Source organism: Lepus europaeus, chromosome 11, assembly GCF_033115175.1.
Source record: "Lepus europaeus isolate LE1 chromosome 11, mLepTim1.pri, whole genome shotgun sequence".
Classification (NCBI taxonomy): Eukaryota; Metazoa; Chordata; class Mammalia; order Lagomorpha; family Leporidae; genus Lepus; species Lepus europaeus.
The window spans coordinates 111,720,959-111,748,620 of NC_084837.1; the positions used below are offsets into that span (position 1 = coordinate 111,720,959).

Below are 27,662 nucleotides of genomic sequence, written 5' to 3' on the forward strand. Positions count from 1 at the left end.
ATAACACTACTCAACTTGTCAACCGCACGGCACAAGATAATACTTGGCAAAATACTTTTAAAAATTTGTATTATTTTCTATGTAAACCTAAATCACTCAGCAAATAACAATAATGATATTACTATCATCAAATGATACCAGCCACAGCATGATTTTTAAATTTTAAACAGGACTAGATGAACTCCAAATCTTTTTGGCCCCGAGACGAGAACTCTATTTCTGAACAACGTTTTAAGAAACGATGTGACATTGCAAAGCTCACAGAGAAGTCGCTGTCGTTGTCGGTTTCGATGTTAATGTCGTTGTTCTCTTCTGCTTCAATCTCCCTGGTCAGCTGCTCCTCCTCAGCGATGGCGCTGGCGATGGCTTCTTCGTTGGCCTTTTCCAGACGATCTGCCAACTCCTCCTTCTTAGCCAGGACCTCGGCCATCGACTATAAAGTGCAAAACAAATAAGCACAAGGAAGAATCGTAACTCGACAGGAAGGTTAGGTCACTGTGTCCTTTTGCTCTAACCATACACTCAGTGCTCACACAGAGCAGCACTGATCTAGAATCCAAAACAGGGGTCCAGAACGGACTCAAGCACTTGCTGCTGTGCGAGCCGCCAGCCGGTGTTCCGGATGGTGGACGAGGACCCACGACTTACCCTCTGCCGGGTGCTGTGTGTGAGTAGCTGTGAAGCTACGTCATCGCAGGTGCGATTAGTGCCAGTGGGGACTGCTTTAGTGCAGAAACTTACAACAGCTCGTGACCAAACACGCTCACTACATAGCAGAAACGCACCGTGCAATGGAAGCATGGCAAGGATATGCGCTGTGATGGTGAGGACTCATTCTGAACGTATTCACCTCACTGAATATGCATTAGAAGTAAAGAAAATAAATCCCCATGAGGAGATAAAAAGGTACAATATAAATCCTAAAGCCAACACCGATCCGTGTGGTGACTCCGCGCCTCTTGCCCCCACCACGCTCCTCCTCTCAGAAGAAATCAACTTCAACAGTTAATAAGTCAACAAAGGGGATAAAATGGAATTATAAGAAAAAAGAGGAAGCAACACACAGGTCACAGAGAAAAGGAATAGTAAAAGGTGGATTTAAGCGAACTGGATCACAGTCATATTACAAGCAAGTAGCCTAAACACCCCGATTAATGGACACAGACTATAAAGTTGGATAAAAAAGGAAAGCTCATATATATCCTTCCTACAAAACTGCTTTAAAAACAAGAATACAAACAGATTACAAGTAAAAGATCTACACGAGTCCAAAGAAAGTTTAAGTATGAACAGCAGACACAGAACTCAGGGCAAAAGACATCACAAGGTTGGGGAGGTCACTTCAGAATAATGACGGCATCCATTCACTGAGAAGACACAACGGTCCACGTGCTTATGAACTTAACAGAGCTTCAAAACACAGAGGCAAAAACCAACGGAACTGCAAAATGAAATAAAACTACCGAGAATGTAAAACAGGGCAATCGCTGTGCAAAGACGTCTGACAGTTCTTCTAAGGCTAAGCCATTCCACTCGACACACAATGCTATGTCCAAGAGAAAGGAAAACACGTGTCTACACAAAAACCTGTGTGCGAATATTTAAAGCAGCAACCTTCCTAACAGGGAAGCAGTGGGAACAGCAACCGAATGTCCATCAGCTGACGAGTGGTAAGTCAAATGCAGCATACTCACCCAGTGGAATACTACCAGGTCATAAAAAGGAGTGGTGAGGAGGCTACAACACGGATGAACCTTTGAAACGTTACGCCAAGGTGAAAGAAGCCAGACACAAAGAGCCACACATTGCATCCCATTTCTATGAAACGTCCAGAACAGGCAAGACCGTGGCACAGCAAGCAGACCAGCAGTGAGTGACTCGGGCTGGGAGGCAGGGGTGGGGCAGAAGGGAGGCTTCTAGTGAGTACTGGGTTTCTCTCTCGAGTGATGAAAATGTTATAAAACTAGGGCTGCTGATGGTTGTACAACTCTGGGAATATACTGAAAAATACTTGAGTGTAACCTTTAAATGGATGAACTGTATGTTATATACAGTGACACTCACTGAAGTTGTTTTAAGAAAAGAAATAGATTTTCAGCTACATTCAGAGATTTTAACACACTTCTCTCAACTGGAAGAACAAGTAGACAGAAAACTCGGCAGGGATACAGGGAATCAACACGCTGGTCTATGCCATGTCCCCAGGAGCGTTACGGGCACGCTCACAGAGATAAGTGCACACAGATGCTGTGGTGCCTGTGTTCAGAACAGCAACAGAAGCTACTCACGTCTGTAAGCAAACAAACGAATGAACACGCTGTATTACACGTGAACACGACAGAATTCTACCACAGTGCAAAGAATGAACCACTGGTCCACAACCACACGGACGAATCTCAAAATAATTATGCTGACAGAAGTTGTGCAAAGATTACACGATTCTAGTTATATTGTACTCTGAAAATGTAAAGTGATATACGGCGAAAAAGGCAATACAGTATTTACCTGGGAAGGAGATACAGGGAAGGGTGGAAGAAGGGACTACCAAGGGGGCCTGAAAACTTCTGGGGGCAATGAACAGACCAATCGTCTTCACTGTGGCAATGGCTTCAAAGGTGTCAACACAGGCCAGAATGTCTCAAGGTGAAGTTCACTAAAAAATCATTACCCGTCAATAAAGGAATTTCAAACAACAAATACTGGTGCCCCAGCTGTACACGTGGTCTGGTGTGGCGCCCAGGCACTGGTGTTTCTTATAAAGCATCTCCTGTCCCTTCTGTACTAAACTAAGCCCCCTAAAATACACAAAACTTGTCCCTGAGTACAGCAGCAGGTGGGGAAGACCCGAGGACTATTCCTGTGCACCCCAAGCTCTTCTCTACAAATCCCAAAACGCCAGAGGGTAGCTCCAGCTCACATGCCACACAAACATTGAAACTCTCAAGTTCCAGACAGTAAAGCGGAACATAATTAAATCTGCACAAGAGAGACTCTCCCACGGGCCTTCTCTATTTCTTCTCTGCCTCTGACATCTCCCAGAATACAACATTTCTGTGTAGTTACTATCTGAGGACCCCAAAAGATTCTAAGCTAGAAAAGCGTATAGAAGATGGAGTTGTTGAGTTATCCATTCATAACTTCAACCCATTTCACATGATGAAATTCAAACACGCACCTGTAACATCACTATTCCACAAATGTCCAAATTTCACTGGAAAATGTTAGTAAATATAAAAACTCAGAAGGACAGAAACTAGATGTGTATAGCTGCACATCTGGACAATGCTGGACAAGTGGACCTGGAAGAGGTGCTCCCAGTCATTCCTGCTACAGTTTCTGTTAAAGAAGTGAAATGCAGATTTTTTCTCTGTTTTGCTTTAAACGGCTGTAAGATAATACTGCAGTGAGCTGCCAAAGAAACAGTTCTCTCAGCCCTGCAGGATTCGCTGTCACTCCCTGCTGGGAAACTAAGTCCAGTGCTTCTCTAGAGTAGCCCACAGATACGGCTCCATCAAAACACACCGCAAATATATATATATATTTAATCCTGGTTCAGTTAAAACTACTCTAGGGGTAGGCGCCATGGCTCATTTGGCTAATCCTCTGCCTGTGGCACCGGCATCCCATATGGGTACCGGGTTCTAGTCCCGGTTGCTCCTCTTCCAGTCCCGCTCTCTGCTGTGGCCCGGAAGTACAGTGGAGGATGGCCCAAGTGCTTGGTCCCCTGCACCTGCACGGGAGACCAGGAAGAAGCACCTGGCTCCTGGCTTCGGATTGGCGCAGCACTGGCCATGGCGGCCATTTGGGGAGTGAACCACAGGAAGGAAGACCTTTCTCTCTGTTTCTGTCTATAGCTCTACCTGTCAAAAAAAAAAAAAAAAAACTACTCTAAAAATACACTAATGTCCATATTTAGAGCAAAACTTTTTTTCTTTCAAGTGCATATATTTGACCCTAATAATAACCAAGGCTTTTCATGATTCTGTAATAAGCTTACACACTGATACATGCAGTCGAAATAAAAATGATGAAAAAGAATTTGAGTATTTTATGCTTATTTTAACAACAACTGTTTTCTTCTTTTGAAATTTCATTCCCATGGAATCAAAGTGCAGAAAAAAACATTTAATAAGAGACACTGCCGGAAAAGCAAAAATATAAACATGATGAATTTCTATCCCATATTTTTAAAGTCACTATTTGATCGAAATTATGTTCAATCTTTAAAATGTTCATGAAGAAAAGACACAAGAACAACTGGTCTACTTCACCGAAGGTATCAAAACATTTGTTTTCTTATTACTACAATCTTTTCTTTCCTTAAACAAGCCATATCAAGCTTTATCACTATCTACTATTATCTTTGTAAGATGCACAATTTTGTCTCCTAACACTTGTTAATAAAGTCTTTCCACATTGCGTTAAATTTTAGGAGAAGTTATACTACATAGTAGTTTTTGAAATAAAAAAGTAAAATTTGAGGAATTTTCTCAACGTCCTCTATTTGCCTATTTCTTTGGAAAGCTACAGACAAAACTAGTGTGGTTATTCTGGATTACCCCCAGGTCACAAGTCTTAATGCGGAACTCAGCATCAGGAGGAGCAGGCAAAGGTAAGTGGTGATGCTTGGCATAGCATACACCTGTGACTGTGAATGCTCAATGCATACTTAGAAATTCTGGAATAGGGATGGTAAATACCTCTCATCTCAGAGACCAACTCCAAGCAAGTGTGAGTAGCTGTCTCAAATATTCTATCGAGAGAAATTTTAAAAGCCAACAGGCTGCAGATCACATCCATCAAAGTGTCAGACACAGCATGAAAGACTTTATTGTTACTGGTTTAGTTTGGGTCAATCACATACAAATTAAATGATTTTGAATAAATTAGCAGACTCACTTTCTTACTCTATAAAACAAGAAGAATCCTAACGATATCAAAAAATTACTGTAATAAAATGTTAGAATGAAGTAACATATCCCAAATCCTTTATAAAAACTTCTTTGTAAAGCAAAAGTAATAAATACAAATTTTCATTTTCGGAGTTCATGCCTCTTCACTGTTTCTACTCAGAATTCTGAGGAGCTGTTCTTACCAAGTTAGCAGCACTCACATTTGAAATCTCTGAGGGGTCCATTTCGTGCTCTAGCCTTGCTTTCTCTACTGGAAGCTTGTCTTCCTGTGTTTGCAGAGGCGGTGAGGCCGCGGGCCGCAGAACTGCTGAGCACGCCACATCCCCGCACACGGCAGGCATCCCGGCAGTCTGCACAGACGTGTCCTCACTACGGCCACCATTCTTGCCGTCCTCCGATGTCGTCGCCGGGAACTAACACAACATAATTGAAGAATGAATCCGAGATAACAGAAACACTCACCAACCACAACACGGCACAGGGGCTGGTTCTGCCAACACCCTGACTGTGAAACAGCACCTGACGGACAACCAGCCCTGTCTGTACGTTCAACAGGGAAACGGGAAGAAAGGGGGTAACTCAGATTTTGCTTGCATGTCTACGACATACAGGCACTGTCAAAAATCCCCTAAGAAAATGAGCAAGGCAGACTGTACTCTTGATGAGTATTTTCTGTCCTTCACTTAAGATAACTGGTCACATGTGATAATTCGTCCTCTACAACTGTGAGTTCTTTTGCAAACACTGCTCGGTATCAGTTGAGGATCTTCAACACTTTCAGAAAACATCTTGACATCACTTTTGGCCAAAATATATCTAAGATACATGTTTCTCAAAAACATGAAACTTATTGCTCCAGGTAATAGTAACACGACCTTAGGGTATTTTCAATGAGGATGCTGTCGGTACCCAACACCAGCTCTCAGATCTAAGAGAGAGGCATGCTCTCCCAGGGCAGAGCTAAAGCATGCAGAGCCCACCGTGGGATCCATGGGCCCTAGAGCAGCATAGGAACACTTCTCTGTTCTAAACAGTCCCCCCTTTAAGAACAGCTAACAGACCGCCATGTGGCACAGTGGATAAAGCTGCTGCCTGCAATGCCAGCATCCCACACAGGCACCAGTTTGAGCCCTGGCTGCTCTACTTCCCATCCAGCTCCCAGCTAATGCGGATGGGAAAACAGCAGAAGAGTACTTGGGCCCCTACACCTACATGGGACACTGGAAGAAGCTTTGGGCTCCTGGCTTCAGCCTGTCCAGCCCAGGTTATTGTGGCCATCTGGCAAGTGAACCAATGAGTGGAAAATCTCCTTCTCTCTCTCTGGCCCCATCTCTTGGTAACTCCCTTTCATTAAAAAAAAAAAAAAAAAAACCACAGCTAAAAACACAACAGAAATGTGCAAGCAATCCTTTTTTTTTTTTTTTAAAGATTTATTTTATTTATTTGAAAGGCTGAGTTACACAGAGAGAGGGATATCTTCCATTCACTGGATCACTCCCCAAATGGCCACAACTGCAGGAGCTGGGCCAGGCCGAAGCCAGGAGCTTCTTCCATCTCCCACATGGGTGCAGGGGCCCAAGCACTTGGGCCATCTTCTGCTGCTTTCCCAGGCCATAGTAGAGAGCTGGATCAGAAATGGAGCAGCAGGGACTCAAATCAGTGCTCTCATGAGATGGCACTATTGCAGGTGGCAGCTTTACCTGCTACACCACTGTGCTGGCCCCGAAAACAATCTTAAAAAAACATGACATTGGCTTAGGTCAACTATATCTCATTTTTAAAACTTTGTAATCTAGTAAATAGATTATATTTTCACTTTTTTAACAGAGTAAAAAAATGGTGCTATGTTTTCTAATTACACTCCAAGTCAAAGAATTAACATCTAAAATTGTGAATTTAAAACGCAGTCACATTTCTTAAATAAACAATAGATAAACACTGCAGTGGCAATAAAACCCCCAGTTTGATTAATTCTTTATTAAAATATTAAACTTGGCCAACTCTTATAAACTACTTTAAAAATTCTACTATTGGTCAGAACTTGAAGTGTTACAAAGTGTTGATTTCACCATAAGCATTATTGAAATTGTATCTCGCTGTTTATATTACTATCAAAATTATTTATATGTCAGTGACCATGGTTTATAATCTTCTTGGAAATATTTATATTAGCATTACTGATGTTTACATAGAGTCAACCATGTTTGTTAAAAGCTCAGATTCATTTATATAATGAAATCAAAGTTAAACTACAAAATAATGTCAAGAAAAGATATAAATATGCTAATTCCATTTTCAGAATGACACTGGAGGAAACTTTACACCTTGGCTATTATCAACAGTGAACGTTTATACTGAAATATTTGAGTGACAGTCTAACTATTCAAAAACAAATTTTTATCACTAATTCCAGAAAGACCAATATCACGTAAGTTTATTTACCACACAAAACCAGTATAATTTTATACTGTTATATTTTTCCATTGAAACACACTACTTAGCAAGAATGCTAGATGTTTTCTAAGTGACATTAAGAAGTGATTTCTTGGGGCCAGCCTGTGGTGCAGGTTAAGCCATGGCCTGAAGTGCCGGCACCCCACGTGGGTGCAGGTTCACGTCCTGGCTGCTCCACTTCTGATGCATTGCCCTACTAATGGACCTGGGAAAGCAGTGGAGGAAGCCCAAGGCCTGGGACCCTGCACCCACATGGGAGACCTGGAAGAAGCTCCTGGCTCCTGGCACTGGCCTGGCCCAGCCTGATCACTGTAGCCATTTGGGGGGTGAACCAGCTGATGGAAGATCTCTGTCTCTCCTTCTCTCTCTCTGTAACTCCACCTTTCAAAAAAAAATGTATCATTTTTTAAAAAGAAGTGATTTCTTTACTAAACATATTCAATGTAGTTTACCTACATTATATAGTATATATATACCAATTACTTCCTATGTATCTCGGACTCTGTTCCATAGAGTGGGAAATTCAAAAGCAACATAAGGTACTACTTCCAGAGAAAGTGCAATGTAACATAAGCAAAAAATATGCACACATTGAAGAGCCACAGAGCATCAAGAACGATGTAGGATTAAGAACCACTGTCATCATTAAGAAAGAGGACAAAGAAGTCAAGGACCATTTCCTGTATGCATGCATGCACACACACACATGTGAGCACACACACACACCACACACATGCGCACATACACACACGCACACAAGCCACACACATGTACACACACAAACCACATACATGCACACACACAATGCCCTACAGATACAAGGAGTGAATATTAAGCAGCAGATATTATTCTAGACTGAAAATAATACAACTAAAGCTAATTTACATATGCCCCGCACTATGATATCAAGACAACTAAAGCTAATTTACATATGCCCCGCACTATGATATCAAGACAACTAAAGCTAATTTACATATGCCCCGCACTATGATATCAAGACAACTAAAGCTAATTTACATATGCCCCGCACTATGATATCAAGACAACTAAAGCTAATTTACATATGCCCCGCACTATGATATCAAGACAACTAAAGCTAATTTACATATGCCCCGCACTATGATATCAAGACAACTAAAGCTAATTTACATATGCCCCGCACTATGATATCAAGACAACTAAAGCTAATTTACATATGCCCCGCACTATGATATCAAGACAACTAAAGCTAATTTACATATGCCCCGCACTATGATATCAAGACAACTAAAGCTAATTTACATATGCCCCGCACTATGATATCAAGACAACTAAAGCTAATTTACATATGCCCCGCACTATGATATCAAGACAACTAAAGCTAATTTACATATGCCCCGCACTATGATATCAAGACAACTAAAGCTAATTTACATATGCCCCGCACTATGATATCAAGACAACTAAAGCTAATTTACATATGCCCCGCACTATGATATCAAGACAACTAAAGCTAATTTACATACGCCCCACACTATGATATCAATACAAAATATTGCTTGTATTTCATCAGTCATTCCACATAAAACCCTATCATCTGAACAGGAACTTTTATGTAAACAAACACCTAAAAGTATATATAAGTTCACTCAAAAATAAAGCATTGAGAATACTAACTTCCAAAAAGTTTACATTAAATATTAGCAAATTGCTCTATACTTGTATTACAAGAAGTTAAATAGACTAAGTTCAAAATTTCACTGCCATTTTTAATAACACTTGAAATGAAGCAGACACCCGGCTGCCCCTCTTCCAGGCCAGCTCTCTGCTGTGGCCCGGGAGGGCAGTGGAGGATGGCCCAAGTGCTTGGGCCCTGAACCCACATGGGAGACCAGGAGAAGCACCTGGCTCCTGCCATCGGATCAGTGCGGTGCGCCGGCCACAGCGCGCCAGCCACGGCGGCCATTGGAGGGTGAACCAACGGCAAAAAGGAAGACCTTTCTCTCTGTCTCTCTCTCACTGTCCACTCTGCCTGTCAAAAATAAAAAAGAAAAAAAAAAAAGAAATGAAGCAGACAGATACCACCAAAGCAATCAAGCTAACACCAAACCTGGGCAAACTGACACCTGTCTCTAGAGACGTGTGACACTAGGACAGTCACTTTGTTCCTGTGTCCCCAGTGAAAGACATTAAGGAAACAAAACCAATACACTATCTGCTTCCACAATGGCCAGCAGCTCAGGGACCAGGGTGAGGGGTCGGAGGATGTCATGAAGAAATTACTGAGAAAACTGGAAAATTCTGAGTACAGACTACAACTGAGATAATATGACATAAATTTCAAATTCCTTGAATTTCATAATCTGATCATACAAAAGAATTTCTCTGGAGATACAAGTAATACTATTTAAAAGTAAATGCTTATGAGGTTTGTGCATTATTCCCAAATGTTGAGCATATACTATAGGTGTGTGTATGACAAGTAGTAAAGTAAAAGAAAAAAAAATGTGGCAAATTTAATTTGTAAATGTAGGTGAACAGTATGGGGTGGTTCAATCCTTGTAACATTTTATAAATTTGAAAATTTTCACACACACACACACACACACACACAAAAGCGACCGCATTAGTAGAAAGATGGGACATCCAGCACACACAGCCCCCCTCTGGAAAGGGCAGTCGGGGATTTTCCGGAATTCCTACCTGGGCTCTCTCGGCCAGAGGATGGTCACTGCAGCGGGAGGGCTCTTTGGGCCGAGACTCTGCAGTCTGAGAAGGTCCTTCTCCCACAAACTCGCCTTTCTGCACGTTTTCGTCAGGTAAAAGACACACATTTTCTTTATTGCTGTCATCCTCCGCCCTGAGGGCCTCTGGCACTGGGGCAGCCTTCGGCGCCACTGCTGCTGACCGGGCGCGGACAGGCCTTCCTCTCTGAACGGTCTCCCATCCTTCAGCATCTTTTTGCTCTATGCAATTAAGGGAAGAAAATAAAGTATCTCTTTAGATGACAAAAACATTTGGAAACCTATAAAGTAAAGGCATTGGCCACGTGATCTGCCATTAAGTATAAGCTAATATACACACTTAAAAGTATTAGACAAGGAATACAAACTTATATGGATAGGTATCATTATCTCTATTTTACGAATGATAAAGTAGAGGTTCAGATTAAGAGTGACCTAAGGCCATACAGTTCATGAGTATTAATAACCATTTAAATAGTATATATAAAAGCTATGAACAGGGGCCGGCACTGTGGCACAGCAGGTTAAAGCCCTGGCCTGAAGCGCTGGCATCCCACATGGGCACCGGTCCCTTCCTCTTCCAATCAAGCGCTCTGCTAATGCACCTGGGAAAGCAGCAGAAGATGGCTCAAGTCCTTGGGCCCCTGCACCCACGTGGGAGACCCAGAAGAAGCTCCTGACTCCTGGCTTCAGATTGGCCCTGCTCTGGCCACTGCAGCCATCTGGGGAGTGAACCAGTGGGTGGAACACCTCTCTGTCTCTACCTCTCTCTGTAACTCTGTCTTTCAAGTAAGTAAAATAAATCTTATTAAAAAAAAAAAAAGCACAGAAAGATTCTGAAAGGACTTGAAAACGGGCCGAGTGGGGAGTCCCCTGGGTTTCCTTGTCACCTCCTACATATTCCAAACAAGATGCTACAAAAGCCCCCAACCCAGAAACATCAACAAGCAGACAAAACAGGTATCAAATAAAGCCTCTTTTGTGAAGCCAAAGGATGGGGCAGGGGAAACATGACCCAACAAAACAGGAAGTCTTTTTGGCAACCTCCACTCTTACCTGAGCCAAACCCCCGTGGAGCCCACCCCGATGGCTTGAGAAGGCAGGAGCTGGGAGCTCAAGTCCACCTCCCGCCTTGCAGAAGCAGGTGGCACTCCAACTCCCCAGCAAGGTCCTGCAGGCGGGACCCAGTGGGGAGCAGGACTTCTGACACAACACAGGGCCAAGCACAACCAGTCCATGTTCCGCTCTCGCCTCACCCAAGGCCTTGGAGAGAGCTGAATTGCCACAGTCAGCAACCAGGATGCAGAACAAGCAGCGGAAGGCAGGTCTGCTGCGTACCTGGACCCACTCGCCCCTTACTCTGAAGCCACCATAACCTAGGGCACAGAGGGGACATGAGTCAATCCCTCCCACTTCTCTCCTCCTCAGAGGCAGTGGGGCCAGGCAGGCAGCCGAGGAGGCGGTGCACACTGGGCCCTACTTTCACTGACAAAGTGTCACACAGCCCCCAGAACAGCCTCGGAGACTCACAGAAACAGAAAAGCAGCTAACAGTTGTGTCCCAGGAGGTCTAGAAAGAGGACATAGAACTAAAAAAGTATTTGAACAAATAACGGCTGAAAATTCCCCAAATTTAGTAAAGAAATAAAATCACAGGTTTAAGAAACCATGTGAATCCCAAAGAGAATTAAAACAAAAATAGTCCACGGTGAGACACATACTAAGCCTCTTAAAGATAAAGGAAAACTCAATAGTTAAACCCGTGGAAATTAAGGCCAACATCTGAAAAGGAGTCAGAAATGTCAACTCCAATGATGGCAGATTTCTCGTCTGAAACTATGCAGGTCGGCAGGAAGTGGCACACTTCTAAGAGACTAAAAGAACTGTCAGTCATGAATCTTATATCCAGGGAAAATATCCTTCCAAAGTCAAGGGAAATAAAAGCATTCTCAGATGGAGGAAAATCCAAGAGAACATATGACTTCAGAACGTATCACTTGCAATATGCTTAAAGAACGGCTAAGGGAGGTTCCCAAAGAGAAATCACATCACATAAGTTTAAAAGGGTTTGAAATTCCAAAAAGCAAAGGATACTGGAATAAGTGAAAACAGAGGTAAATGTAATTAATTATCCCTCTCATGAACTTCTTTTTTTTTTTTAAACAGGCAGAGTTAGACAGTGAGAGAGAGAGACAGAAAGGTCTTCCTTCCGTTGGTTCACCCCTCATATGGCCTCTATGGCCGGCACTGCGCTGATCCGAAGCCAGGAGTGAGGTGTTTCCTCCTGGTCTCCCATGAGAGTGCAGGGCCCAAGGACTGGGCCATCTTCCACTGCCTTCCAGGGCCACAGCAGAGAGCTGGACTGGAAGAGGAGCAACCTGGACAGAATCCAGCACCCAACCGGGATTAGAACCCAGAGTACTGGTGCCGCAGGCAGAGGATTAGCCAAGTGAGCCGTGGCGCTGGCCCTCATGAACTTCTTGAATCATCTTAGACGGTAATGCAAAAATTACATCACCATCTGATGTGGCGCTCAACATACACACAGAAAAACTTGAGATAATTACATCTTAAAGTAGAGAGAGTAAAAGAAACCAACGAGAAAGTTAGGTTTCTACATTTCCCTCCCAGTGGTAGATAGCAGCACCTGTAGACTGATAACTTACACATGCATAATATAATATATTATCTACAGCAGCCAGAAAGAAAATGACACAAATCAATATCCTTCAAAACACTAAAAGTCAGTCAGAAAAATATCATGAACATATGCAGGTAACACATAGGAAGCAAGAAAAAGCAGTAGAAAAAGATACAAAAGAAACAGAACCAAACAATAAACATATGAACAATGACCTTAAATGTACATGGTTTAAATATACAACTAAATAACACAGACTAGACGAGTATATTAAAAATTAAAGTTGCGCTATGTACAGTGTTCCCTTACCCAAGACTACATGCAATGACTGAAACCACCAAGCCCCGCGCTTTCCCCACATATACTGATCTAACACAGTATGAGGTACGACAGCAAAACTGGCAGGATTTTTTTTCCTTTTACACAGAGACATTTATTTCTTTCGTAGATCTTAGCAATTTCAGTACACTTTTCCTTTCCTTGTTAAATCAAAAACATTCAAGTTTTCACTTAAAGGAAGCATTATGGCTTCTCGTTGGCGTATATGGACAGCCAGCATCACTACTCTTTGGAACCAATATTAAATACAATAAGGGTTATTTGAACACAAGAACTGTGAGAGGGAAAGAAGGAAAGGAGAGAGAGGAAGAGGAAGAGACAGAGAAAGAAAAACAGAAAATCTAAAAGCAATAATCCAAGTTCTTCCTTCAAGAAACCAGAAAATGAAAAGCAAAATAAAGAAGCAAAAGGAAGGAAATGATTAAGAGCAGAACTTAATCTAAGTGAAAACAGGAAAACAAACAAACAAACAAAAGCGATGAAATAAAAATCCTGATCTCTAAAAAAAACTGCAATGGATAAAACTCTAACAAGAATGACAACAACTGAGAAACGGAAAGCGCAAAGCACATCAAGAGTGAACCAAGAACATCAGGACACAACATGCAGCCACAGATAGCGTGAAACAGGAGTAATGCCAACAGCCCGACAGCCACGGAATAATACCAACAGCCTGACAATCACGGAATAATACCAACAGCCTGACAGTCACGGAATAATACCAACAGCCTGACAGTCACGGAGTAATACCAACAGCCTGACAGCCACGGAATAATACCAACAGCCCGACAGTCACGGAATAATACCGACAGCCCGACAGCCACGGAATAATACCAACAGCCTGACAGCCACGGAATGATGCCAACAGCCTGACAGTCACGGAATAATACCAACAGCCTGACAATCACGGAATAATACCAACAGCCTGACAGTCACGGAGTAATACCAACAGCCTGACAGTCACGGAGTAATACCAACAGCCTGACAGCCACGGAATAATACCAACAGCCCGACAGTCACGGAATAATACCGACAGCCCGACAGCCACGGAATAATACCAACAGCCTGATAGTCACGGAATAATACCAACAGCCTGACAGTCAGTCACAGAATAATACCAACAGCCTGACAGTCACGGAGTAATACCAACAGCCTGACAGTCATGGAATAATACCAACAGCCTGACAGTCACGGAGTAATACCAACAGCCTGACAGTCATGGAATAATACCAACAGCCCACAGTCATGGAATAATACCAACAGCCTGACAGCCACGGAGTAATACCAACAGCCTGACAGCCACGGAGTAATACCAACAGCCCACAGTCACGGAATAATACCAACAGCCCACAGTCACGGAATAATACCAACAGCCCGACAGTCACGGAATAATACCAACAGCCCGACAGTCACGGAGTAATACCAACAGCCTGACAGTCACGGAATGATGCCAACAGCCTGACAGTCACGGAATAATACCAACAGCCTGACAGTCACGGAGTAATACCAACAGCCTGACAGTCATGGAATAATACCAACAGCCTGACAGTCACGGAATAATACCAACAGCCCGACAGTCACGGAATAATACCAACAGCCTGATAGTCACGGAATAATACCAACAGCCTGACAGTCAGTCACGGAATAATACCAACAGCATGACAGTCACGGAATAATACCAACAGCCCGACAGTCAGTCACGGAATAATACCAACAGCCTGACCGTCACGGAATAATACCAACAGCCTGACAGTCACGGAGTAATACCAACAGCCTGACCGTCACGGAATAATACCAACAGCCTGACAGTCACGGAGTAATACCAACAGCCTGACCGTCATGGAGTAATACCAACAGCTGACAGCCACGGAATAATACCAACAGCCTGACAGTCACGGAATAATACCAACAGCCTGACAGTCACGGAGTAATACCAACAGCCTGACAGTCATGGAATAATACCAACAGCCTGACAGTCACGGAATAATACCAACAGCCCGACAGTCACGGAATAATACCAACAGCCTGATAGTCACGGAATAATACCAACAGCCTGACAGTCAGTCACGGAATAATACCAACAGCATGACAGTCACGGAATAATACCAACAGCCCGACAGTCAGTCACGGAATAATACCAACAGCCTGACCGTCACGGAATAATACCAACAGCCTGACAGTCACGGAGTAATACCAACAGCCTGACCGTCACGGAATAATACCAACAGCCTGACAGTCACGGAGTAATACCAACAGCCTGACCGTCATGGAGTAATACCAACAGCTGACAGCCACGGAATAATACCAACAGCCTGACAGTCACGGAATAATACCAACAGCCCGACAGCCACGGAATAATACCAACAGCCTGACAGCCACGGAATAATACCAACAGCCCGACAGCCACGGAATAATACCAACAGCCTGACAGCCACGGAATAATACCAACAGCCCGACAGTCACGGAATAATACCAACAGCCCGACAGTCACGGAATGATGCCAACAGCCTGACAGCCACGGAATGATGCCAACAGCCCGACAGTCATGGAATAATACCAACAGCCTGACAGTCACGGAGTAATACCAACAGCCTGACAGTCAGTCACGGAATAATAGCAACAGCCCGACAGTCACGGAATAATACCAACAACCCGACAGTCATGGAATAATACCAACAGCCTGACAGTCACGGAGTAATACCAACAGCCCGACAGTCATGAATTCAACAACATAGAATAAACAGCCCAATACACAAAAACCACACGCTTCTAAGGCTCAACCAAAATGAAACAACCTGAAGAGGCTCATAACTATATACAGTTATTATTTAAAGACTCCCAAAAAAGACTTTGGTTTTCTAGAACATTCTGCTGCTTTTAAAAGGATTACCGCCAATTTTACGCAAACTATTCTAGAAAGTAGAATAGACTATGACCCAAGCTATAAAACTAGTATTGCCCTGATACAAAATTACACAAACACAGTACCAAAAAAATTAAAGCACACACCAAATCTCTCAGATTAGATGCAAAAATCTTCAATAAAATATTAGCAATACACAAAAAGAATTATAAACCATGGGTACACAAACATGGTATTATAAAAAACTGAATTATCTATCAGTACCAATAGGTTAAATAAGAAAAATTAGGGACAGGGGCTGTGGCACACCAAGTAAAGCCACCACCTGCCACACCAGCATCCCACACAGGAGCCGAGTAGTGTCTCGGCTGCTTCACTTCCAATCCAGCTCCCTGCTAATATGCCTGGGAAAGCAGGGGAAGATGACCCAAGTGCCTGGGGCCCTGCCACTCACCTGGGAGACCTGAATTAAGCTCCTGGCTTCAGCCTGGCCCAACCCTGGTTGTTGTGCCCATTTGGGAGCAGATGGAAGATCTATCTTTCTCTTTCTCTTTCTGTAACCTAGCCTCTCATAAATAATCTTTAAAAAAAGAAAAAGAAAAATCAGACAATCATATCAATTAATTCAGAAAAATATTTCACAAAATGCAACACCCACTCAAAATAAAAACTCTCATTAAACTAGTAACAGTGGGAAATTCACTCGACTTGATAAAGTATCTACAGAAAACCTGCAGCTACCATCGTACTCGAGAGCGCAAGACTGAATGCTTTCCCCTAGGTCTGGGTCAAGGCAAAGCTGTGGCCTCTTTCCACGTTTATCAACACAGCACTCAAAGTTTAAGACAGTGCAGGAAGACACAGGGAAAGGAGGTAAACAGGAAAGCAAGGAATACAAATGTCCCTATTTTCAGATGCCATGACTGTCTACCAGCAAACCCCATGGGACATACATAAAAACTCCAATCATTATTATGTCGATTCAGGAAAGTGTTAGGATACAAGACCAACTTGCAAAAAAATTATATTCATTTCTACCCACTAATGAACACATAGAAACTGAAATTCAAAACAATTTACAGCTGCATCAAAGAAAATGAAATTGTTTTAAGTCTAACAAAAAACATGTAAAATATTAAAATTTTTGAAAATTACAAAAGGCTGATGAGAGAAATAGAAATCCTTCATAAACAGATATGATTAGTTCACAGATTGGGAAACTCAGCATAGTAGATAGGACAATTCTTCCTCAATGGATCTATACCTGCAAAGTACTTTCTTTTTTTTTCTATTTTTAATTAGTGTTTAAGATTCAGTATAGTGCATATATACAATTCCAAGAATGCAATAGTGGCCAACATTGTGGCACAGTAGATTACAATGCTGACATTCCATGTGGGCACCAGTTTGTATTCCAACTCCTCCACTTCCTATCCAGCTCCCTGCTGATGGCCTGGGAAAGCAGCAGAAGATGGCCCAATTTTTTTTTTAACTGTGGGGAACCCAGCTAAATCTCCTGGCTCCTGGCTTCAGCCTGACCACCCCGCCCTGGCTGTTGCAGCCATGGAGGGAGAGAGGCAGGAGGTAGGCAGGGTGGGGGTTGGTGGTGGTGAAGGAGTGAATGAAAGATTGATCTCTCTCTCCTTTTCTCTCCATAAATCTTTCAAATAAATAAATTTTAAAAATATATCATGATATTCCCTCTCCCACTCCCTCCCACAATCCCTGTCTCTCCATTTATTTCTTTAGTTTCTGAGATCTCATTTTAAATTTACATTAAAGTAAGAAGGCTTAATGCTTCACTACATAAGAAGTTTAACAAGTAAAAAGCAAACAGGCCCTAGTTTAGTGGGAATACAGGCAAATGGCTATTAAATAATAACTGAATGGAAGAATGACCATTTCATCTGCACAGTAATGTTTGTTTTTGTTTTTGTTTTTGTTTTTGTTTTGACAGGCAGAGTGGACAGTGAGAGAGAGAGAGAGAGAGAGAGAGAGAGAAAGGTCTTCCTTTGCCTTTGGTTCACCCTCCAATGGCCGCCACGGTTGGCGCACTGCGGCCGGCGCACCGCGCTGATCCGATGGCAGGAGCCAGGTGCTTCTCCTGGTCTCCCATGGGGTGCAGGGCCCAAGCACTTGGGCCATCCTCCACTGCACTCCCGGCCACAGCAGAGAGCTGGCCTGGAAGAGGGGCAACCGGGACAGGATCGGTGCCCCGACCGGGACTAGAACCCGGTGTGCCAGCGCCACAAGGAGGAGGATTAGCCTAGTGAGCCACGGCGCCGGCCGTTTGTTTTTTTGACAGGCAGAGTTAGACAGTGAGAGAGAGAAAGAGAGACAGAGAGAAAGGTCTTCTTTTGCCGCTGGTTCACCCTCCAATGGCCGCTGCGGCCAGCGCATCGCGCTGATCTGAAGCCAGGAGCCAGGCGCTTCTCCTGATCTCCCATGCGGGTGCAGGGCCCAAGCACTTGGGCCATCCTCCACTTCACTCCTGGGCCACAGCAGAGAGCTGGACTGGAAGAGGGGTAACCGGGACAGAATCCAGCGCCCCAACCGGGACTAGAACCCGGTGTGCTGGCACCGCAGGTGGAGGATTAGCCTATTGAGCCGCGGAGCCGGCCATCTATACAGTAAATTTTTAAAAAAGTTTTCAGGGATTACTAAAGCTACAGCAGTATAACATTTTTTAAAATATTTATTTGAAAGGCAGAGCTACAGAGAGAGAGAAAGTTCTTCCATCCACTGATTTATTCCCCAAATGGCCACAATGGCCGGAAGAGGGCCCATCTGAAGGCAGGAGCCAAGAGTTTTTTCCAGGTCTCCCATGTGGGTGCTGGGGCTCAACAACATGCACTGCTTTCTCCAGCCATTAGCAGGGAGCTGGACTGGAAGAGAAGCAGCCAGAACTCTACCAAGGCTTGACCTACTACGCCACAGCGCCGGCTTCAGTAGAGCATTATCAATCATTGATTTGACAAAGGTGTAAAACGTTTCACAAAACTATACTCGCAGAAATACTGGCACACACAGTCATTTCTTCCTTTGTTTTCTTGTTGTTGCAGTTTCAGCTCCCACACTGTAGGGGAGAACACGTGGTATCTGTCTTTCTCGTCAAGCTTACTTCCCTCAGCACGATGCCCTCCAGTCGTACCCATTTTGAAGCAAACGCTAGGATTTCATTCTTTGTATAGTTGAAAGACATTCCATGGTGTACATGTACACTTCACGTTCTTCATCCACTCGTCTGACGATGGACACCTTGGTTGATTCTACTTTTGGATGCCATCAACAGTACTGCTATGAACCTGGTGGTTCAGCTATCTCTGGTACCATGCGTTCACATCTTTTGGGTATATGTTTAGTAGTGGAAATGCTGGATCATAAGTCTATTTCTAGTTTTTAAAGAAATCTCCACACTGTTTTCCACAGGGGCTGTACTAACTTAAGGCTTCCATGAACAGTGTAGGGGGGTTCTCCTTTCTCTACATCCTGGCCAGCATTTGCTAGTGTCTTTTGGATTCTAGCCATTCTGACACGAGGTGATACGCACTGTGGTTTTCATTTGCATTTCCCTGATGGCTAGTGATGTTGAGCATTTTTCGTATATGAGTTAGCCATTTGTATTTCTTCTTTTGACAACTGCCTATTGTGGTCCATTTCTTAATTGGATTGGAAATTTTTGTTATTAAATGTTTTAAGTTATATATTCTGGATATCGATCCTTTGTCAGGTAAGTCCCCTGCAAATCCTTTTTTCCGATTTTGTTGGATGTCTCTTTACTCTGTCGATGGCTTCTTTTTCTGTGAAGCTTCTGAGTTTGATATAATCCTATCTGTTTAGTTTTGCTTTGGTCGCCTGTGTTTTGGGGGTCTTGTCTAGGAAGTCGTCCCCTACACCAGTATCCTGGAGTGTTCCTTCTATGTTTTCTTCCAGCAACTTTGTAGTCTCAGGTCTTAAATTTAAGTCTTTGATCCATCTTGAGCTGATATTTGATAACCAGTTGATTTTTTAATAAAATTGTAAAAGCAATTCAATGGAAGAATAGAAGAGTTTTCTATAAATGATGACAGAAGTGGACATCCATAGATAGCCTTCCCCCACCCCCCTCAAAAAAAGAAAAAAAAAAAGAAAAAAAAAAAACCTTCACCTGGAACACATTGTTGGATTCTGCCTTAACCGGATATATTGCCTTAACAGATCATATGAGACTAGGCCATTTAAAAGGAAGTCCACTTCAGAGCTTCACAATTCAGAAGGCTGGGATGTCCCAGGGAGTAGCCCTGGCAGGGGCCTGGTGCTGTCCCCCCTCACTGAGACAGCAGCAGGACAGCGAGGCCCAAGGCAAAGAGAGCAATCATAAGAGGCAGTGGGAAGCTCTCAAAACCAAACCCACCCAGGGAGAAAGGCATCCCTTTCCAGGACCTAATGGTTTCTCTTGAAAAAAATTTATTTTTTATTTGAAAGGCAGAGTTACAGCAAGAGGAAGAAACAGAAAGATATTCCATCCACTGGTTCCTCTCAAGTGGCTGCAAAGGCCAGGGCATAGCCAAGCCGAAGCCAGGAGCTTCATCTGGGTCTCCCACATGGGTGCAGGGGCCCCAGGACTTGGGACATCCTCCACTGCTTTTCCCAGGGACACCAGCAGGGAGCTGGATTGGCAGTGGAGCAGCCAGCCACGAACCAGGCACCTATTCAGGATGCTGGTGTCACAAGCGGAAATCTTACTTGCTGTGCTGCCATACCACAATTGCACCCTGATCTAATCACTTTTTTTTTTTTGAAGATTTATTTATTTACTTGAAAGTAAGAATTACACACAGAGAGAAGGAGAGGCAGAGAGAGAGAGAGGCCCTCCATCCACTGGTCCACCCACTAGATGGCCTCTTCCGGGTCTCCCATGCGGGTACAGGGACCCAGAGACCCAGGCCATCCTCTACTGCTTTTCCAGGCCATCAGCAGAGCTGGATCAGCTGAGAGGGAACCCACATGGGATGCCAGCACCTCAGGCAGTGGCTCAACCCACCACACCATAGCACCAGTCCCGCTAATCACTTCTTAAAGGCCCAGTCACCTCTCAGTAACGTTACATTCAGGTTCAGATTTCATTATGAGTTTTGGCAGAAACAAATCATATCCAGTTGGGAACTCAGCCCAGCTCTCCCACGTAAGTTTTAGGGACCCAACTGTTTTGAGCCACCACTGCTGCATCCCATGGTTCACAGTAGCAGGAAGCTGGGATCAGGAGCCAGAGCAGGACACTGGACCCAGGCACTTGTGGGAGACGGGCATCCTAACCACCCTCTTCATCAGCAGGGACGTTCTCAGATATACAACATAGAGAGAACAGTATAATGAGCCCTAGATTGCAATCGTCCGGCTTCAAAACTGATCAGCACGCTGCTGTCCATCAGCTGCCCCTGAAATATTTTTAAAACATGCCCTAGACAGCCTTTCTCCTGTTAATACGCAGTCTGTGCATTAACAGAATGTTTAAGTATAGCAATACCACAATGATACCCAATCAAACTAACAAAGCCTGAAATCATCCAGTATCTAGGTCTGTGTTTCATTATCATGCATGTTTAACTTTATTAAAACTTAAATTTCTGTTCTACCTTTAATATCATACAATGCAAATTACAAGAGAAATCATAAAATGATAAAATCCATACATACCAAAAGAAAAAAAAACTAAATTACAAAATTAAAAAGGGTAACAAAAAGATTTTAGCTTCCAGTTAATTTAATGGGCCACTACGATTAATCACTTTACTTTTTAAGGGAAAGACAAGCGCCTCGCTTTGAAAGCTTCCATGTAGCAAGAAATACTGCTTAAAACTTGGACCTGGGGGCCGGCACTGCAGCTCAATAGGCTAATCCTCTCCCTGCGGCACCGGCACACGGGGTTCTAGTCCCAGTCGGGGCGCCGGATTCTGTCCCGGTTGCCCCTCTTCCAGGCCAGCTCTCTGCTGTGGCTGGGAGTGCAGTGGAGGATGGCCCAAGTCCTGGGGCCCTGCACCCCATGGGAGACCAGGATAAGTACCTGGCTCCTGCCATCGGATCAGCGCGGTGTGCCAGCCGCAGCACGCCGGCCTCAGCGGCCACTGGAGGGTGAACCAAAGGCAAAGGAAGACCTTTCTCTCTGTGTCTCTCTCTCTCTCTCTCTCACTGTCCACTCTGCCTGTCAAAAAATTTAAAGATAAATAAATAAATAAAAAACTTGGACCTGAACCACTAATCAATAAAATAGCCAATATGAACACAACCATACAATAAAAAATGGAAATAATAATCAAAACAAATCAAAAGAGGAATATCTCAAAATAAAAACTATAGCAGGCATCTTAGAAACTGAGAAATTAGTTAAAGACAAATTATATTTTTGATGGCCCTTCAGTGAAAACTATATTAAAACTATATTAAACTATATTAAAATAAAACTATATTAAAACTATATTAAAAAGAATGTTAAAAAAACAGCAAATCATGCAATTAAACTGTCCGAGGACTTCTAAATACTTAGCATAATGTTAGAACAGATATTTACAAAACTGAAAATTTTGTTTCATCTCACAATTTCTACACTGCACAATTTTTTAGTTTTACAGATGCTGCTGATGAAGCTGCACTAACTTCAGGTAAATACAACTGATAACTGGAGTGCACCTGGATTGATCACAATCTGCATTGCTGTTTCGCTTTATCACTATGTGTAACTCAATAATATTTTCAAAAGAAAATATTTTCGTCTAATTTTCTGGTTCTGATATTAAACTTATACTAGCAACTTAAAATAAGACCTTTTTATGCCCACAAAGAGTGTCTGGAAGCCTGGATTCGTGCTGCTCTAACTGTCAGCGTCCAGGAGAATCACAGGTGAAGCCTCTGTGACCCAGACCTCTCTGGAAAGCTTCTGAACTGCAGGCGCACACTTTCAGGAAATACCATCTCCTCAAGCCTTCCTACTCCTTGCAGAGCACATCTGAAGCTGTGCTTTCCAAGGACTGTCCGTCTCTTCTAGCTTCCCGAATGCAGTGTGCAAACTGGTTACAGTCTTCGTGTGCGGCTCACCTGGGGCGCTGGGCAGGCAGCGCCGCCCCAGCCTGCGGCAGCCGAAGCTTCCCAGCTCCGCCCAGAGTCAAACCTCCTGACTGGGAAAGTCCGTGGCGTGGCGGCAGCACACGGAACCCAACTCGGCGGGGCCCTGGGAGGAGGCTGCTGCCCACAGGCCCCGCGGGCTGCGGTCCCTGAGCAGCTGTCCTGCCCGGCGCCCCTGCAGGGGACTCGGGACCCTGTCTACCCGCTCAGCCTCACTGCTCTGAACCCTTTTCCACCTGCAACACCACCCCAGTCAGTGGCTTCCCATGGCATCTCAGTGGCCCATGCGGGGACTGTCCCCTCTGATCCCTGGGGACCCACCTCCAACATGTGGCACAACCAGGAATCCACACCTGCCACTGGCCCAGGGTCACTCTCAGCCCGTCTCTTCTCCTTGACCTCGAGTCCTTAGCGGCCAGCTCGCCCTAGCTGGGCACTTCTTTGGCGAATCTGAAGGCCCTTGTTTGTGGTCCCCCGCACTGGCCATCCTCGGGGTGAGGTCTACACTTCTCCCCGTCTCACCTTAACGGGCTCCTCGGTCCCTCTGTCCTTCACGAGGTGGGAAGCCTCTTGCCTCCCCCACCTCAACCCCTCCCCCACCCCAACTCCTGCTGCCCACCCCATTCAGAAGGACCCTGGGCTGAAGGCCCCCGCGCCTCAAAGGTGAGTACAACTTTTTCTGCTGTCTTCCAGACCTGGGTTGGCCAATCTCAGGAGAGAAGCCTCAGGCCGCCTTCCAAAGAGGATAGCCCCACCAAGACGGCACCCCTTAAAGTGCGTCACTCGTTCCAGCAAGAGGGCCCCAGAAATGGTCTGCACTGGCTGCCCCTTAGCCGGGTCAGTTTGGGGATCCTGGAAAATCAGCATCTTGTTCTCCTTTGCAAAGCTGTCTGGCCCCAGGAAAGCGTCCAGCGTGGCAGGCCTGGCTGTTGAATGAAACTCTGAACTAGAATACCGCCCTTCAGCTTGACCTCTCCCCTCACCATCCTTCCAAATACCATGGCCCTGTCCCAAACCCCAAGCCACACAAAACCTGCCCGATGTGCCATGCTAGCTGTCACAGACCACCCTGACATGGATAACTTCTCCTCTACCCTCACCCAAAACTACCCCCTCGCAAAGACCCAACAGCCCTCTGCCCTATCAGGACCCACGCTGCCCTTCCCGAACCAGGTCAGGCACTGCCTGCGATCACCAGGACCCATCCACCCCACTCTGCAACACGCCGTCTGGCCCTCTGCGGAGCAGGACACAGGGAAAGGAGGCCCACCAGAGCTTATGTGTCCCTCCTTGAGTCACAGCTACCCCAGAGGCCAAACCCGGCCCACTCAGCCAGGACTCCTCGCTGTAAGACAGAATGCCAGGGATGCACTGTGGCGTTTGACTTGAGCTGGCAGGCCAACACCTGTGTTATTTTCACCACACGCTGCATGTGTGAGGAAAGGGCTCGCATCTGGTCTCTGGCCCGGTGAGGGGCTGAGGGGGCTTGCAGGCAGGCAGAGGGACAACTGCAGATGTACAGGGAACACCAGCGTCACATGCTCACAGGCTTACCTGCGGGCGTGAGAAAGGCCATCCAGAAACCCATCAATCACACCCACCTGCGGGAGGCTACTCGGGGGCCTGACGTTGACCCTGCCCTACTCCATCCAGTCTGGCTGAGGCCAGGCGAGAATTCACCCCCTTCCATCCTGGCTGTCTGGATCGTCAGTCGGGCTGCACCAGAGAGCAGACAAAAACTTCAAAAGCTAGGCCCCCCACTTCAAGTTCTTTCACAACCGGAGGAGAGCTCAAGGACTGAAAAGCAGAAAAAGGAAAGAGAGGGGACAGACGACAGGCCCAATACCTGGCAGCCCCCTCTGCGGGTTCCCTGTCCACCCAGGGATGACCAACTCCTGCCAGGGCACCACACACTTCCACTGCCACCAACCAGGACACAGGTCAGGAGTGCCAAATCCTGCGTCCCAGACCTTAGCGATCTGTACATAGCATGGAAGCAGAACTGCCTTCTCACCTGCATGTGAGAGGCGCACCCTGCGACAAGGTAACCAAGACAATGAATATTCCCGACTCCATCCCTTACCTTCGAGGAATCCAATGAAACAGAAGGGGGTAGCCCCGCCTTCTCAACTGGTGGGGCCCGGAGGCTCCAAGAGCTCCACGGCTGAGCCTTAGGCCATCCTGGAGGCAGCAGGTTACCAAACAGAATTCTTAGTGGACGCGGGGACACCTACTTTCCCTGCTCTCAATCTTCCTTACCGGGGCACATGGTCACCCCAAGCGCAGCTGCTTCAGCTCTGCACCCTAGGAGACGATATCTTACTGTCCTGCCAAGCTGCCTCTCCCCTTTACTAGGAAGCGGGGAGTCCTCACTGGAGCAGACGTAACAGAGACCCCAGGCTGGGGTCCTCAACTCCCAGGTGCGACCTTAGCTCCCATCCTCTCTCACACCCCTGGTGATTCCTATAATCTCTCTCCTCCTCACCCTCACTCTTAGGCCTCCAGAATACAGCAAATCCACTTTCAAATGGTAATGCAACAGGGATATCAACCCCTTCAGCATCAGATTCCCCCAGAGGCCACAGACCCTGGATAACGTGGACAGACATTTCCACACCAAATCAGGTGCTCTTCCCTGGGGCTCGGGCACCTGCTGGATCCCTGGGACACCAGGAACCACTGACAGACCAACAATCTCACGTGGGGTCAACGTGACCCCCTGACCAGCAGGAAGCGGTTACAGAAGACAGACTTTTGCCCACATGCCGAGGATCTGTCACTGTCAATAGGAGTGGGGGAAGGGCTGTGACCTGGGACACCTGGCAGGCAGGAAGTCCCCAGCTCGGCACTGGAAATTTCTCAGCTCTGCCCAGAAAGGCAAACCGCGTGACTGAGAAGATGCGTGGGCCCACACGAAAACCAAACTCAACGGGGGTGAGAGGAGGCTGCGGCCACACACACACACACACACACACACACGTGCGCGCGTACGCTTCTCAAACCTGCGCAGCAGATGGCGCTCGCTGTACCTTTACAGATTCAACACATCGGGCTTTATTCTGAGATCTGAACCTATTTGTTGTTCTTAAGCCTTGTTTTTGATTGGACTCCGACTCAGAAGTAGACACTCTCACACAAGACAGCCTGCACCTCTTGGCAATCTGCTCCTGGTGTTTTTCTTTGGCCTCCGTCTAATGGTTCACTCCCCAGATGGCCTGAGCTGCACCAATCTGAAGCCAGGAGCTTCTTCCAGGTCTCCCACATGGATGCAGGGGCCCAAGGACTTGGGCCATCTTCTACTGCTTTCCCAGGCCACAGCAGAGAGCTGGATTGGAAGTGGAGCAGCAGGGACTAGAACCAGCATCCATATGGGATGCTAGCACTGCAGGCCAAGGCTTTACCTGCTATGCCACAGCACCGGCCCCTCCAGAGAATTCTTTCACCACCAGCAATACTGGCCCCAACTGGTGGCTTCCTGTGACACCTTTTATTACTTTGTAATATCTGCAGGACCTCTGCCAACACTGCCTATTTCATGACTGGTGTGACACCTTGTTTTTTCTTGATCAGGATGACTGGAAGTCCATAAATAAAATTTTATTATTGTATTTAAAGAACCACCATTTGGTTTTGTTGAGTTTCTCTATGCAGTCCTACGTAATTTCTTTCTTTCTATTGGGTTTAACTTACTGTTACATTCTAACTCAAGAGATGCACACCAAGTAGATCTTCGCTTGTCCTATTTTCTACTATCACAAACGAGGATGGAAAATCATCCCAAAGCATAGCTTTACCTTAATCTCACGAGTGTTTAATGTTTGCTTTCATTCCGTTCACTTTTTCTAATTTTCACTGTGATGTCCCATCTGATTCAAGGAATTATTGAGAAGTATTTCAGGAATTCTACAGCTGTAATTTTTCCCTTGATTTCTAATTTAATCCCATGGTGATCAGTGACAAACAGTGATTTAAATGACCTGACGAATCTAGAGAGCCTTGTCTGATGGCCCATGTTCCATGTGTGCTGGAGTATGTGTTTGGACTTATAGTTCTGGGTGTGACAAAACAACGTGTATCCAACCTGGCCCTCATCCTGCCAAAAACAACAGCAAAGCTGGACACGGCGGATAAATGAAAGGTTTAAAGGCCTTAGAAGGCAACCAACGAGAGCTGCAGTTCCTGAGCCAGGGGAAGGGCCACAACACCCTCGCGTTTTCCCAGAGGTCATCTGAAATTCCAAGTCCAGGAATGAGTCCTAGCAGAAACCAGCCTCCTGACAGCCCAGACACTGGAGACCAGCAGATCGAAAGCCAGGGAATGTCAGAGGCAAACATCTTAGAGGAAGCTGGGAAGTGCAGGGAAGTGAGCCCAAAAATCTGCATCCCATCTCCCCTGGAGAAGTCTGACAACCACTGAGTTCTGCATATACAAGGCAAGACTCCCAGAACCTAGCAGAACGCAACAGCTGGGAAGGTCATGAGCTCGGCAGCTACTGGAGCCATTGCTTAGTGCTGAGGAAGGAAAAGGCTGAATCCAGGAATGCAGGGGCCCTGGCCAACAACCCTGGTGTACAGCTGAGACCCCAAAACGAACAGGACAAAACTCAAACATCAGCCTTAAAGTCTGAAGTCA

At 45.3% G+C, this 27,662-nt stretch overlaps 1 protein-coding gene across 1 annotated transcript in view; it reads right to left on the reverse strand.

Moving 5' to 3' along the window:
* The window catches only part of SCAPER (S-phase cyclin A associated protein in the ER), a 412,160-nt gene that overhangs the window by 278,073 nt on the left and 106,425 nt on the right, over positions 1-27,662 (reverse strand). The window contains exons 9-11 of the mRNA XM_062206396.1: positions 10,050-10,312; positions 5,114-5,326; positions 263-433 (exon numbers count right to left, since the gene is read on the reverse strand). Coding sequence (XP_062062380.1) covers positions 263-433; positions 5,114-5,326; positions 10,050-10,312 — 647 coding nt within the window. The remainder of the gene's footprint in view (positions 1-262; positions 434-5,113; positions 5,327-10,049; positions 10,313-27,662) is intronic.